At 44.6% G+C, this 16,095-nt stretch overlaps 1 protein-coding gene across 1 annotated transcript; it reads right to left on the bottom strand.

Annotated features, from left to right (window-relative positions):
- Positions 1 to 1,040: 1,040 nt before the first annotated feature.
- Positions 1,041 to 3,782, bottom strand: LOC118507610 (protein cortex-like). Its single transcript, XM_036046286.1, has 5 exons — positions 3,676 to 3,782; positions 3,451 to 3,600; positions 2,016 to 2,135; positions 1,640 to 1,945; positions 1,041 to 1,556 (listed from the first exon to the last, which is right to left on the bottom strand). Exons 2-4 carry the CDS (start codon positions 3,581 to 3,583, stop codon positions 1,695 to 1,697), a joined length of 504 nt encoding a protein of 167 aa, XP_035902179.1. The 5' UTR covers positions 3,584 to 3,600; positions 3,676 to 3,782; the 3' UTR covers positions 1,041 to 1,556; positions 1,640 to 1,694.
- Between the last annotated feature and the right edge of the window lie 12,313 nt (positions 3,783 to 16,095).

Genomic DNA, 16,095 nt, shown 5'->3' with positions numbered 1-16,095 from the left:
TGGAAATAAAAAATGGCGACCAACTACAGCTAGAAAGCCTCGGTAAAAGGGTAACGGAAACGAATCGTTGCGAACGTACAGCACACTCGGGTGGTAAGTTGTCCGATAAGTAGATATTTTCATCATACACACATCACTTGATAAAGCGTTTGTAATTAAATGGCAGCCCAGCGTCCCAAGTCCCAGCTTCGCTAGCCCGCCAGTCGTCGTCGTGTTTTTAAGAACTCGCTTTTGATTGGAATTGAATTATAGTCGAGTTTAATTTAATACATCATTAGTTGTGCTTGCCCAACAGCCCCAGCGAGCAATATGATTAAAAGGAAATTTCACTACATAATAATGTACTCCCATTGCTTTGGCCCGCCGAATCCCGAACCCGGTTCACCGCCACGCATCAAAGGCAGACCGATATTTATCCTCCGCGCTTCCTATCGATTCGTGATGGCTCAATCTAAATCAATCAAGATCAACGGGTTTCCGTTGCACGCCGGATGGGAAGAACCCGTGACCGATCGATCACGCATCCGCAGACTTACCAAGGCACACATGAGCAGCAGCCCAACCCAAACAACACCCAGCGAAACCTGTCCCGGGCGGGGATCGATTGATTCCATTCCGGCAAAAAAAAATACTCGCAGCAACCACCACCGGCAGCACACAAACTCGCCACCAGGAATGCACACACAACAGTAACAGCGGAGGAAGGTTTAATGCTGTTTACCGCGATGCTTTATGCGATCGTAGCACGCACACCCATAATGTGCGGAAGAATATTAAGCAATAATATGATAGGCATGACCATGTGTCCGGGGTTGGGTAACCGGGCCCTTCGCAACCGTTTCGAATGGAAGTATCGGGGCTCGGGTTTTACGGCTGCACTGTGGATTGCTTGTTTTGTTGTTGTGATTAATATTAAGTAGAAACCTCGGGGATCATGTTTCGGAAAGGGATCGCGCTTACAGACGCACATCCGTAGAACCAATCCGGCCGGAATTATCTGCTGCTCGGGTTCAGCCGTTACCGTATGCTGCGCGAAACAGTTGCATTTAGAGAAGCCATTTAATAAATCATCAAGCAGCAGAAGCAGAAACAGTGACCGAACACGTACATTAGGGCGGTGCGGCAGTTGCGTACAGCAGTACAGCAGTTGATTCGTCGGAAATGTTGGGATGAATCGTTCGGAAACGATCTTCAGGCATGCCTTCATCAATCCACCCAGAAGGAGCATAGGTTTTCCAACTAATTTTCTTTTTACTCTCCTTTAATATAAAGAGCTTTCTGCCCTGGAATGACAAATATAAGAGAATTCTCTTATATTTCCTAAAGTAAACTCTCTACCAACTTTGGAAGATTAAGTGATTCTGCGTGGTTCAACATTCGGGCACCACAAACATAAATGTACCATACAGATGTAAAACAGCACCGTATCGAGTTCAGCAAACCATTAACGACACAGTCGATATCAAACGATCGATTTACAGCCTTGCAGCTTGGTTAGGAGGCCCGTTCAAGAACTCCATCCCCTAGCGACTCCACGCCGGTTCCTTATCTCGTGCCTGTAAGTGTGTAGGTGGAAAAGGCTTGTCTTCATTTTCCTTTCGGTGCGGTGGGCAATTATTTATGTCTCTAATTTAATTACCTACTCGCATTCGATGTCTCTTCACATTCGATCGCTCCCGCGAAGTTCGCCCGATTCAGCGCATTGCCTTGAACAGAAAACTCGAGGCCAGATCACGATAGGTGGCTTCTTTGTTACGGTTGCACTGGATGCGCGAAGCATCCCGGCCACTCTCCGGCCCATCACCGAACACAAATCCACCAGCCCGTGAGCTACTGCTGCTGGCCGCTGCTGCATCTCGTTGCAGTTTCTTCCTTTTGCACTCGTTCGTCGGTGAGATGCCGAAGAAGTTCCAAATCGTGAGCGTTTCATCATATCCTACGCTGGCTGTGGAAAGCAAATGGAAAGATCGAATTAATGGATACTTCCGAAATGACGGTCTTTCAACGCCACGTACCGAGCTGTTTTCCATCCGGACTCCACAGGAGATGTACGATGACGTCATCGTGATTGCGCATCACATCCACCACACGGTCCATCGAGGCGAGCACCAGTATTTCAGGCGGCTTGTTTACATCTATCGGTCCGGGGTTTGGATGGTTAAAGAAAACAAGGGATTTGATTCAATCCGAAGCACAAGATTGTATTGCCCATCCAGGATGCCCTTTGCTCCTCGCATTTTCCTCGCTTTATTAAATTTGTATCATTAAAAGCGATGTTGGCCGGAGGAAATTGCTTCCCATTTTGATCAGTGGCAGTGGCTTACCCGTGTGCACCCGATCGAGTCGATCGTGGACGGAATGAGCAAAAGGCCATTCCCTCTCGGGGTGTGTGTATCGCTGCTCAAAGCGCAATGGCCTCACGGGACGGGACGATTTTATGGGACGGTTGTTAAGAGTTTCTGGTCCAATATCAATAATTACGCGAGGGCTCGGACTTTGTGATCGGGCACTTGATCATGATTATTAGTTTTATTACATTGCACATTGCGCAAAATGAGATTTCGAACGAAGCTCGAAGAAACCGGTAGGCTGGTAGTAAACAAATCTACACCAGGAACAAGTGAAATATGGACTCGTCTCGGTGAAAGGAAGCCGGAGTCGTGAGCTGGGAAATCAAATGGGTATCAATATTTCTGAAGGCGGGTCATTCGATCATTCGGCAATGGTGATATGGTTCCTACAACTTTGTTGCTGTATAAGGAATGCTGGATGAAATCACCTTTCTTATGATGTTCTGCTTCATTGAGCAAAACTGTGATTGATTATCTAAAAGTGGTCTCAGGTCATAAAGCAAGTGCGTCACTAATTAAACGATGAGCGGTTCGAGGTTTCAACGACAAGAGTTATGAAGAATGATTTGGACTGTGTGCTATGTCAAAAACTCTTATTGTTTGAATGTTGGAGATACTTGTTGAATGAACTTACATCACTGTAAACGAAAGAAGTCTACCAATTGCACTTGTATATTTATGATTTCCTGGACTAATTTGTTATTTACTTTTGATAAGCAGTTCAACGCCAGAGTCAGACGTTGCTGAGTCTACCTTCCTTTGCAATCAAACCGGCAATTGCAATCGCCAATTGCCTACAACATCAGCGAAAATATCTACCCGAAACAACGACACCTGACCGCCCATGTAAGGATCTACGCTCAGATTATGAAAATCTCGTTCCACCCAGAGCATGAAGCGATGAAAACACTGTCGATAATAAATCAAACACACACACACTGCCAATTGGCACACGCTTCGCGTCGCGCTAGCACCTCATCGAAGCACATCCCACAGACGGTCGACCAGTCCACCAAATCCACATCTTCCCAGTGCCATCTACAACAGCGCCGAGCGACGGGAACGATTAATCGCGTAATGACGTTTAATTACTACTTACCCGTGAAGGAGTAGCACACGACCAGCTCGCCGGAAATCTTATTGAACGCAAGCGTCGTCACGATACAATCGCTGTCCTGGCGTCGATAGTACGACACCACCTGGCGGCTCGGAACGTGGTACAGTGCGATCATGATCGGTTCGCTGTCGGCTAATAAAATTAAACATCCTGTTTAAGTGTGCTGGAGTGCCCAAGTGTGTGTGCGCCATGCAGAAACTCACTCACCGATAACAATCTCATCCTCACGCCACGGATGCCAGTCGAAGAAGCTGGTAAAGCCAAATGTAAACCTGGCTGAGATCGTCCGCGGTGGCTTTATTCCTGAAGTCAGAGGAGAACTTGATAACTAAGCCTTATTGAACTCAAATACTGGACACCGTACTTGTTGTCCCACAGGTTCTCGCTACATCTGGATAGAAATCTGACTGTTACCACACACACTGGTCGTTGTCAGGAGTTCCACGAAGATAAAATGGCTGGAGAGCTCTTTATCCTTCTTCTTCCAAGTTGAGCAACTTTCCTTTAAGATTTGCATTGCGAGGATACGATTGAAATGCAGTCCCCTGGGAACTCATGTGGAAAACGCGATTAAAACACCACAGTGCGTAACAGGATCAAACCACCCAACTGCTTTAATACCGACACAGTCAACAGGTAGCCCTTCAACCTCCGATACGCAATATCGCATTCGGTAATGGATCATTAGCTACCGACCGTCTAATGGCTCTCCCAGCGCGCTCTATTTTCGGAACAAAGATACTAACGTTCCCACAGCTCACAGTCTCAATTCCTTCTCGGCGCTACCCCCCATCCAAGATAACCTTAAAAGCTACCTTCAAATGATAACATTATGTCTCCCGAGCGGATCGCACCACACGGCAAACAGGTCCCGGACCCGGCTCACTGGACGGCCCACCTGATAACATTCAGCATCAGTGGCGCGATATAGGTCGCGAATGGAGCGGCCCGACTAATCTTCACCGTTTTGTGTGTGGACAGTAATTACAACCGTTGGACAAACAAAACGGTAGCTTCTGGGGTTTGGGTTTTTTGTGCTTCGGCACATACGCCGACCGACCGGAACCCTTTGAAGAAAGGGACGCATCGGTAGAACCGTGCCTTTGTGTGTCCATTTTAGATTCGATTCCCATTTATCTTTGTGCGGTGGGTGCGTCGGCACGCTTTTAATTTAATACGCTCATTATGTGCGTTTGTGTGTGTGTGTGCCATTCTTGTGGTGCGATGGATTATGCATGCTCGGTGTGCAGCAGAACCCGGGTGCACTATTCAATTACGTTATCCGAACGGGTTGGTCCTGTCCGTTTCGGAAGACAAGATGCGTTTGCTTTGGGGAACTTTATTGAATATGTTGCTTTTGCATGGGAAGGAAATTGAATAGAAGCTCAATCCACGCTGGTGTCTCATTGAAACAACTTTTTCTTCTCATTTGTGGCGGTCGTTCCATTCGTATCAACAGTCACATGCGCATTTGCTGTGACAATGATAGAATTGGGTAAATTGTATCAAGTTTGGAAAATACTATATAACCTGTTTTAAGATATGTTTATGGCTCTGCCATCAGTAAAATTGGATCCAATTCTTCTTTGTACTATAACACTATCTCGAGCGCAGAACTTATTATCTAGCTACGGGTAATTAATAAAACGTAGCCAGTAAAGGCAGACTCGGACCTCTCGAGGTTTGAGAGAAAAGAAAAAAACACGAAGAAACAGAAGAAATTATGCTGTGCAAATCTTTATACTGAACAGTTCTTGGAGTCGCAATATTTTCTTTTCTTTCTTTTTTTTTGATCATCTATTTTTTGTACAAATCAGCAAAACAAGCATTAGAAATGAGCTTAAATTGAATTAGAAACATGCATAAGCCATTTTACACATAAAATGTCTTCATCGTCCCTTGGAAGTCTATCGTTCAAGTAACTTAACGACTAGGCTAACTCGTTTCAAGAGGCTTTAATGCTTCGTGAAAAAATAAATAAATAAAAAAACCTCGCTTAGAGCATGCAATCGTTTTGCAAATTTTAAAGGTTATTTTAAAAATAACTTTCAACAAAGTTGCTCTGATTCGATTTTACACTACAAAACTACGTATCGCTCATTGAAGTCTTTTGATCGAGTACATAAGCATGGAACCCAAATATTTCGCTCAAAGAGAGTTTTATTGCTTGAAAAATATTCATTTATAAGACGAACACTTTAATGTTGAAAGCAAAGTGTTTGAATGATTCAAAGATATTCTCATATTTTCTGAAACGATTTTTTTTAGATCGTTTTGGCAAGCAAACCAAAATAACATAAAATGCATTGGAGGACAAAACGCATTTGTTACTTGCAGTTTTACTCGAAGCAAATTGTTTTCATTCGTTGAAGTCTTTTGATCAGGTTTGCAAGCAACGAACCCGTCAATTTCGCTCCAAAATAGTCTGAAGGTTTGGTAAACATACGTTTAAAAATATATGAATATCACTGCCTTTGCTAATGTGAGCAGAGCTTATTATAAAGATTACTTCACAAAAGGAACGCACCTGATTTATGACTATAAAATAGCAGACTTATCCGTTCCTCGTTGTAATGAAGTTCGTGATCTCGGAGTGCTCCTCCTAACGCTTCAGAAATCATCTTGACCTGACGATTTCCAAAGCCCTACGTGTACCAGGTTTCGTTATTCGTGTTTGTAAAGAGTTTAAAGATCCGTTCTGTTTAAAATCGTTGTTTTGTTCCCTAGTTCGTCCCATCATGGAATTTGCTAGTATAGTTTGGTCCCCGCGTCAACAAGATAGAATAGTCAGATTAGAAGCCATTTAGCGCAAATTTACAAAAAAAAAATTTTTATCGATTACCTTGGTTTCGTAATGTCGCCTGTCCAGACTACCGGACAAGGTGCTTACTATTTGGACTCGAATCGTTAGAACATAGAAGAATGACGGCACAGTGCATATTCCTTAACAAGACCATTAACAAAAATATTGACGCCCCGTTTTTTTTTTTTTGTTTTTTTATTCATGAAGAACGCCCCGTTTATTCTGGATAAAATTAACTTCCTTGCTCCAGGTAGACAATTAAGACCACGACAACTATTACGACCGGATTTTTCTTCTACAAACCATAGCGCTAACGACCCAATAACACAAATGATGGAGACATACAATGATTTTGACGATTTAATAGAATTTAACATGTCAGTTACCAATTTAAAAACTCTTTTAAGGCAACGGTTTTGATGATTATTTATTGTAACGTATCTGGTTCATGTTATGCAGGCAATTATTGTTAGATAACTAATAAACGAATATGAATATGAAAAAAAAAAACTTGTGCATGAAGAAACTTCTAAAAACCCGATAGTATAGGCTGAGAAGTCTACGAAATAAAAAAAAAAATACACATTGGGAAAAAACCCCATTTGCTTATTTCTATTTAACTCAATTAAAAATTTGCTTGCTCCGTTGAAATCTTTTGATCGGATTTGCAAGCGACGAACCCGCCAATTTCATTGCAAGAGAGAGAGTTCAACGCTTAAAGCATTCTCATTTGGAGGGGAAAATCCGTACTCTTTCTTCTCTTCCTTTCTCTTCATTCTCTTGCTTACAGTTGTGAGAGTATAGCTGTGGAAGGGATCGGTAGTTTCGCTCACCTGATCCCGTACCGGTCGTGCACCGATCGTGAGATCTGAACCACGCGCCAAGCACCAACCGTTTGAAGCATCTTTTAAATGGGCTTTTATGAGGAGAAAAAGAGGAGCAAAAGGCGTGAGGTTAAGGGTTTTGGTCCTTCGGAGGTTATTCGCTACACGGTTCATTGACGCTTGGGTGTTGTGAATACTTTTAACAGCGTATTACCGTTACACGGTGAGAGATTTTGAACTCACAAGCAGGTTCTCGCATGTGGTTAAGGGGAGAGATTGAGAGAACAAAATACAGAACGAAAAGATCGCCAAATGCATCCTCACGAATGAAGCGCGTGAGAAGAAGAATGTGTTTTCCCCCGTGCGAGTGGAATGCAAGCGAACGTTCTGCCATAGTGAATGCGTGGTGTTTGCTGCAAACGGTCACCGTGCACCTCGCCGGTGTACGCCCGTTTGTGTGGTTTAAGGTTGGGACAGGTCAGCATCAGTCACGTCCGCTACGGGCTGCTTTGATTATGGCGGTAAGAAAACCGGGAACTTTCCCAAGCGTCCGGTTTTGCGATGACAAAACGGATGCACGGTGGCAATTAAGTTATTAAGTGAGAGCTGTGAAAATCGAACCAGAACCACCCGGTCTCCATCCCCGGTTCGCGGCATCCGTGGCTTCCATCGGTAAAGTTTACGGGTGATCAAGCTTGATCGAGTTGTTGGTGCAAACGTGTCGTGTGGGAAAAATCGATTTCGATCGGGTTTTTGAGGCTAACGGTGAGGATGGGATAGTTAATGAGCGTTTGGAAGCTGATGGAGTTTGATAACGTTTGCTACAATGTTGGGCAGCGGCTTGGGAACGGAAATCGCACCTGTGAAGTAGCAATTTACCAATGACCAGAGAGACTAATAGAGTTTTGATTAAAAAAGTTCTTTAAATGGAGTATCTAAACTGAATGTTTAATATGTTATCAGAAAATGAATAGCACTTCTAATAGCTGGAGTTTCTGGTGAGCTCTTATTCAAAATTTGGAAGAAAAATCATTGGGAAGAATTAATCATGATCTTCTCAAAGCGATTTTTTAAGATTAGGATCGTATTGAATGAAATATTTAAAGAGAAGTTTAGCTATTGAATGATAACCTTGTCCATGCTAACTCGATAAAATGTTTCTCCTTTAATTGGATCAGTGGACGACATGATTCCCTGAAGAAATTCTGCAGCTTTAAATAGATAAGCCTGAACAGACAACTCTCTATCATCCCTCCAGGCAATGATTAACATTTGCCGAATGATAATAACCAAACGTCCACACAAACGTCACAACCTATTTTGCACGCTCTAGTGCCAGAGCACCCTAACCTCGGAGTCGCCCGGAATGTGGGGCCGCCAATATCGTTGACCATCGGGCGGCTTCGCAACGACCGGGCCGACCCCAAGCGAGTGCAAATGCCGCATACCGCTAAAGTGCCTTGCGGAACTGCTTTTAAATTGAATTTTAATAACAACCCCTTCTATCAACCAGCCCACTGATCTTTTTGTCCCCGTGCAGCCGACTGCTGCATAGAGGTGGAAAGCCCTACCCGATAGATAGCCTCCAGGAGTGTTTGTCGAAGCGACAGCGCGGTCTCCGACCACCTTCTCGACTCAACGATCACTTTCGAATGATAAACGTGAGCTGATAAAAAGGCATCTCTCGCGCTGCCACGCTTTTCTGATGAGGAGGATGATGATGGAAAACGGTTTCGATCGAGCAGTCCGAGCTAAGGGTGGAATTTTATGCTTCGAAATCAAACCTCGTTGGAAGAGAGGAGGTCGAACGGGAGGGACTGCCGAGGGAACGTAGTTAAAAGCGACTAATTATTTCGCTCGAGCATAACTTCACAACCTTTAATTAAAAGCATGGTAACGGAAAGCGAAAAAAAGGTCCCTGGCAGAAGTTCCTCTCATCCTCAGGAATAGTGGACTAGATTCCGTGTTCCTGCACTGATGAGTCGGCGAAGAAAGAGAATATCGGTATCATAAAGATCGAAGCGCAAATTCCGCCGATCATACTCCCCGAGGCGCATTGTTGCATTAATTTCGAACTGGAGCAAGTTGAGTGTCACCCTGGAGGAATCGCTTCGGTCGAATGGGCTGCTGCTGCACCAATTAACAAAGGGTGGCCACCTTTCCTGTTTGTGAGTAATTACCGGTCGCATCAATTAATGTGAAACTGGTGCGCTTACTACACCACCAGCAGGCCAGTATTGTCTTGAACAGGTTTCCTATGGTCTAGAGCGAGCCCCTCAGTGAGAAGGCGTTAATGGTTTTTGTTAAATGTTCGATTTACCGCAAACAATCATCAGCAAACTGTGGCCGATCGCCCAGCCACACAAATGTATGCGGATCGATTACGGTGTGCGCTTGAGGTTGTGGTTCCATTTCCGACACCAATCATCTCAACTCGCTCTCCAATAGCATCAGCAACGCCACCACAAAACCTGTTCCCATGTTTCCGAGCAAGGAAGTCGTTGTCTGTGGTCAGTATTGTCTCATCAAAAACATATGATTCTGTTGGTGAGAGAAGCAGGAAGATTAGAGCCAAACAGCTCTGCAGGAACTAAAAACAGGCATTAATGGGAAGACGTTCCCGAAGATGATGGGATGGCATCTTCTCAGATGACTGACGCATTAAATGGTATGAATTCATTCATCTGTAATTAAGTTATTACACTGCACAATCACGACCACGATGTCTAGGGGTTCGTCTATTCGACTGTCTCTTGCTCTGGGTGGATATTTACTCCTCATTTTGCCCATCATTAAAGCATTCCCTCGTCACTAGATAGCGATAGCTGTGTGATGCGAGACCGTGCTTCGCATCCACGATGAGTCTCGCTTGTGGCGATAATGCTATGATGTTAGCAAAATTGCATACATTTAGGCGATTTTGCAAATTTATCTCTTGCGTTTGGAGGCCTCCGTGGTCTTATTTTTTATTCATTTGATTTAATTTTCACACTAGCGCTATTTTTGGCTCTATTTATCCCACAGAGTCTGTTTTTACTTGAACTACTGTTTGGTTAGCTTATTAACCACGCCTTTTCGCTCCCTGGTTACATCAACTCCATTTACATATGCAAACACAGTGCATTTCCCCACTCACTCACTAGAGCTAATGACTATTGTCAAACACAATTATTGCGTTGTGAGTATGGCGAACTAACCACATGCTTTTGGTTTGCGCCTAGTTCATTGGCTGATTGCGCATGCGGTGCGAGTGAGCTCTCATGTGTAACGCAATATGTTGGGGGAAGCATAATGGTGGTGTTTATTAATATGGTCGTTAAAAGCTTGGTTAGACAGATGAGAGTCCAACTGTACTTGCGGAAGATTTAAATCAAATAATGTTATTTTAGAACTTTTCAGTATTAAGTAGTAGCACAAATAGAGGTCGAGGAAGCTAAAACTATTGCTGTGATACCTTAAACGGTATGTTTGCGATCGACAGCCGCTCATTCGCATGCGTTGAATCATGTTTTAATTATCGCTCACCGAACGGTCACCAAATATGGGTGAGATATTCCAGTTTGCTGCAGACACGAAATGGCTCACTGTGGTCGTTTTATCATCATTAAACACGCCAGAGTTCTGGTGATGCGTGTGGTCTTTATCAGGCAACTATCGACACGTAACGATCATTTCACTCTCAATCATTATTTTGAAACTATCTCCAGATCAATCTGAATCTTGATGTGTACACTGGACGGGTAACTAACAATCCATTTTGTTGAACAAACCCCTTCAACAGATAAAGGGGAGTCAATCGATCAATCTTGATGAAGAGTGTGTGTGTGTCCGTCCAAATGACTTCATCGCTATCAATCGCCAATCTGCAAACAAGAGCAGGATCAGAAGCCACAAAACAAACATTGGAAGGAAGGTCATCTGGCTGTCACTCAGCTATCTCCGTTCCCCAGCTATTTCGGGACAGGTTTTACGGTACCGAGTTCCTTGTTTCTACAGCTGATTTCTCTTTCCTGTCGAACCTGTAACCCGAGTGCGTCATCGGGACAAACGGGTTCGCCGGTTGAAAGGAAACGAATTCACTTGTCTGCCTGACACCGGTGGCGATTTGCGCGTCATCCGGAGATAAATCATGCAACGCAACGGTCGGAAGATATGCAAAAGACATCTCCCCAGACAACAGAGACCAACTTTGGAAATCGGAAAGGATATCCTGTCCGACGAGAGAAAGACAGAGGGAGAGTCGGAGCTCAGATGATCGCGTGTCTCTTATCCTTGTTGCGTGTGGCTCAAAGAGCTCTGGACGCTCTTTCCCGACAATCTTCCAGCCGTGTGACTTCATTACAAGTTGTCGTACATCACACGAGAGCTGCATCAGTAATTGAAAGATGTACCCCGGCGATGAATATTCATTGGACGCGTGGCAGATTTACATGTTCCAAAATCTCAGACACCTTTTTTTCTGACGGTTGAAACAAAACCTTGCTCTAAAAAGTTTGCAACTTGGCTTATTTTACTAAGTTCAAGCTTAATATAGAACCTCTGAACTCAATTTATGATCCCATGACCACCCCACCGGAAGTGTTTCAAGAGTTTACTGCTTAACGGAGACCATAAAACAGGTGCGCAGACTCCTTTTCTTGCTAGCTACTCTGATTTCGCTAACGCTAATTTATGTGATAAGAAATCATTTTCATGTAATTGATTTCTCCTTCCACGACGCTCGCTCAAAGCCGCGCCAGGGTAGATCATAAAAAAGCAGATGTTATAAATGTCGCCCGTTAAATGATCAAAGCAAAACGCTGATCAAATTATCATATGTTAAACGTTGTCGTTGTTCTACGTGCCTGTCGTGTTGCTGTTGTCGGTGAGGTACCTCCTTCCACACTGACCACACCCGACTTTGCGGGCGGTTTTATTTTCTTTCAGCTTAATCGCGCCGTGTTTGCAATTATGCCAAGGGTTTACTTTATTGCAGGTGCTTTGTTTAATATTCCGAGATGGTTGTGGGGCTTTAATTACTTGTTGTAATTGAACATACGCTTGGAATGGTGTTGAGTGGAGTTGGAGGAACGGCCGGTAGAAAACTTATTGATAAAAGCCCAGCTGATGTTGTTTATGTTAAAGTGTGATGTGTGCTTTTTATATTAAAAAAATCTTGAGCAGTTTTATTTATCGTATCCACACTCGTAAATATGATTCGTTTTTTCCTCTAAACTTAGACCTGAACAGCCCCAGGCAATGTGCAATCTTATCGTCAGCCACAACTCTTTTCCTGAGCAATCCACAGTCCGGTCCTTCTCACCAATTCCTACTAACTGTCATTCGGCTCAAGCATGCTGGGACCAGAAGCTGCCCTCGAAAAGAAGTACCGAGGAACACTTTTCGAGCCCCTGCTGACTCTTCACACTTTGCTTTCGATCTGGCATCTTGAAGTTCAAACGAATTCCTTCACCCACGAAGAGTTTAAAGACGAAGAAGGAGGCGAGTAACGAGCTTTGATAATCGAAGGCTTAGAGTGAGCTTTTGCTGCCGGGAAAAAAGGAAATCCCTCGGGGAGAGCCGGTGAACATTAAGTACTGATAATGCTTAACTGTGGTGTAAAATATGTTGTATTGGAATTGCAATCGTAGTTCGCTACATTCCAGCGCGAATAAAAATGTATCATTCGATAAGTCCTCGTACATTATTGGTCGCTCGAAGTACTCAAGTCCCTTCGTTATTTCCACCTTGAGCTCTTATAATGGTAATGGAATCAATAGCATTGCTTCAATATTTTATCCAACAAGGAAAGCAAACCTCTACACAATGCCCCATATAGCGTTAGACATTCTCAGCTTTATCAGTTCACGTGAGCTTCATTAGCGAAGTTAGCCCGGCTCTTACTGATCGAGTAAAGCATAAGTCCAAGTGCTCCTAGGATTGCCTCTTTAGTTCAAATTTCTGCTTCGAATCATGATGGAGATATTGCTCACAACCGCTTCTGCCCACAACGATTTCAAGAAGTCGTCTGGAGCTCCACACAAACTCTCCACCGCGCAGTCCACGTCCAACAAAGCGAGAGAGAGAGGGATGAAGCTTTGCGATTCCCCGGGTCGTCCGGTTTATTCTTTATTTTCTATATATTTAGACCGCTTTCGGTGCTGGCGGGAATTGAAACAGATACCAGCTAATTTAAATACAAATGTTGTGCAATGGCACAAATGAAATGTCTGAAGTTGGTCTCGAATCGGCAGGACGTCTTCCAGTAGCAGTGTGTCCACAGGAATACCCCCCAAAGTGAGTCGGGCTGGATCGGGCTCGGCCAGGCGAGCCCTCCAAGAAGCCACCAGTCGAGATCCGATCAGCTTGATACCGAGGCTCTCGCTGCTCGATGTTTCATAAAACAAACAGTCCATTATTGAAATGAAATCGCGATCGCCGATTTCGTTGGCGAGGCACGCGATGTCTTTTTTATCGCTCGTTTGTGTGCCGTGCATCGTGCAGAAGTCATATTTTTCGCGCAAGTATTTAGGTTAATAAAGTGTGTTACATGTAAGGAGGAGACATTCCTTCCTCAGCCAGGAGTTGCTTCGAAAAACAAATTATTTCACAGACGCGCACTCGCTCCGGCTGCATCGTAAAGCATTGGCTAATTGTGGCTCGGGAAGCTCTGGACAGTGAGTATAAACACAGTACACAATTACAATAATTAACGACCCCATTTCTGTGTGATATCTCGCGCAAATCGTGAGCGCAATCGTCGTCCGTGTCGTTCCGAATGTCGCCGTCGGTCCGTTTGGTCGGCGCGGCGCTAATTATTATGTCACTCGGATGCATAAACTTTGCTTCGCCAGTAGTTGGGCTGAGTGCTTCTGGTTGGTCGTTTATTGCACCGATCTTGGTCGAACCGTCCCAAACTGTCAGCCGTCTGCAGCGGAGTTGTCTGCGTCGATGCTGAGCCACGAAGAAGGAATTGGTTCGAATTGATTGAATCGAGCTTTTCGAGTTTCCAAACCGATTAGGTTGGAATCGTTAGCGAGCTTCTGCTCTGGTGAGTAATGCTCCAACTCGTTTCACCCTGAACTGCGCCTCAATCCTTGTCACTGAGCCCACTTTCTGTCCGTTTGCAGTTGAAAAATAGTAATTGCGTCTAATAATAAAAATTAGCTTATCATCGTTCGGCGTCCTGGAGCGGTGCTTAGACACACACGAAGATGATAGGTCTGGGTAGGGAAATGGATGGAAAGCTACGAATTTGCATAAGCCATGGAGGGATTAGGGATAGGAATTTCTATGCGATTATTGAGAGGGGCATTAATTGAATCGTTTCCTGAGCGAAAATGGCCCATAATTGTGCAATTATCGTTGCTTTGACGTGCCGTCTCCGTTGGTGGGACATTGCTAGAGCTCTCCGTATGATATCAACTACTTGAAACGAAAGCACGAGATGTCTGCGAAGAATCAAAGTACATCCATCTGGAAAATAGGTCCACACGATAGAGCTAGAGACAGATTGAACCGGAAGATTGGTAGGAAACTCTCTTATGCCCTTCTGCAGTCCTCTACAGTTGGCTCTTTGTGCGATCAGATAAGCAACAGAGTGTCAACAAAACAAAGCAAAACCTCATCCAGACAAGTGCAACCAACCGTTTCAGACATTCCTTTCCAGAAAGTTTACCTTCACAAACCCCAAAATCCTTTACTCCTCGCGTACAAAGAAGTCTCCCTGGAAGCTGGGCCACAGGCTGCCATGCGGTGTGCATAAATCTGACCAATGCAAATACTGGTGGAATGTGTTTGGTAATCTGGTCTCTCCCCTTTGGTTCGAGGCCTAGTCACACCGCCTATCTTGATGATATGTTTCGGCCCACACAAAAACATGCCCATTTGCACCTTACTGTGTGCGAACGTGGAATCCGTCGTGGCAGCCGAGGGCAGCGTCACACACACCGTTGGACCCAAGCTCCTTGTTGCTCGGACTGACTGGACTGGACTGGATGTGTATGATTCATGATGGCGATAGGTTTGGTAATGGTGGGACTGGTGACTGGGGTTTGCTTGCAGCATGGAGTCTTTCCGAAACACTGGCCGACATCGAAACAGGTGCCATTAAATGGAAGTTCACGACTGTTTGCACAGCTGTCGTCGTGTTGTAACTAGTCTAGGTTTAAGAAGAGATGGGTGGGTTTCTTGCGAGAGAATGAAACAGGTGAATCATATTTTCTAGAATTATGTGGGAAAGGTGCCATTAAATTAGGAAACAGAACGTGGTGATATTGCTTAAACTGAGTAGATTCTAATCTCAGTTTGCCTCAGTCAAAAGAGCCGTCAGGTGTCCTTTGTGTGGGGCTTCTCTGTTATCCAGCCAGAGGATCATCGAAGTTCCTTCACGACGATCCGATATGCAAAGTTAGGTCTCTTCTGTAACATTTTCCCATTGTTTGAATCGAGATAAGATCCCTGATTTTGATCATCTTAGGCGCCTTCTTTCGAAGCCTTTCTCAAGTGTTCCTTCCTCCCCCTGTCTTGGAGCTCGAACAAGAAGTGATCACACGTTTGCTACTCAATTTGTAAGCACTTTGCACGGGTCGCACCTTGTTGCTGCATCATGACCATGTTTGTCGTTGAACGCGCTCAGTAGCCACGTTATTACCATTTAGCAAACTAAGACCCCCAACCACACACCATTGAGGAGGTCCCGGCTGGAACCCCCGATTCAAGCGTCCCATGACATCCCTATCTAGCTGTCCAGACTAGGATCTCCAACCTCCAACGATCATCGGAATGATAATAAGGCAACGGCAAACCTGTGGGAGATAATAATTAGACAACCACAGCAGAGACACCCCGATGGCAACGTTGCGTGAGGTCGTTCGAGGCCAGCTCTCGTCTGCTCATCTGCATCTCCCGTGTTTGATCCGAGATTAATCGCCGTCACATCCAGAAGCTGTTGTGAACCGCGATGCACACCCCACCGAGACAACTGCACAGAGTAACACTTTTCCAGCTTTGGTTTTAAGC

This window comes from Anopheles stephensi, chromosome 2 (genome assembly GCF_013141755.1).
Source record: "Anopheles stephensi strain Indian chromosome 2, UCI_ANSTEP_V1.0, whole genome shotgun sequence".
Taxonomy (NCBI): Eukaryota; Metazoa; Arthropoda; class Insecta; order Diptera; family Culicidae; genus Anopheles; species Anopheles stephensi.
This window is presented reverse-complemented; position numbering and strand designations above follow the sequence as displayed.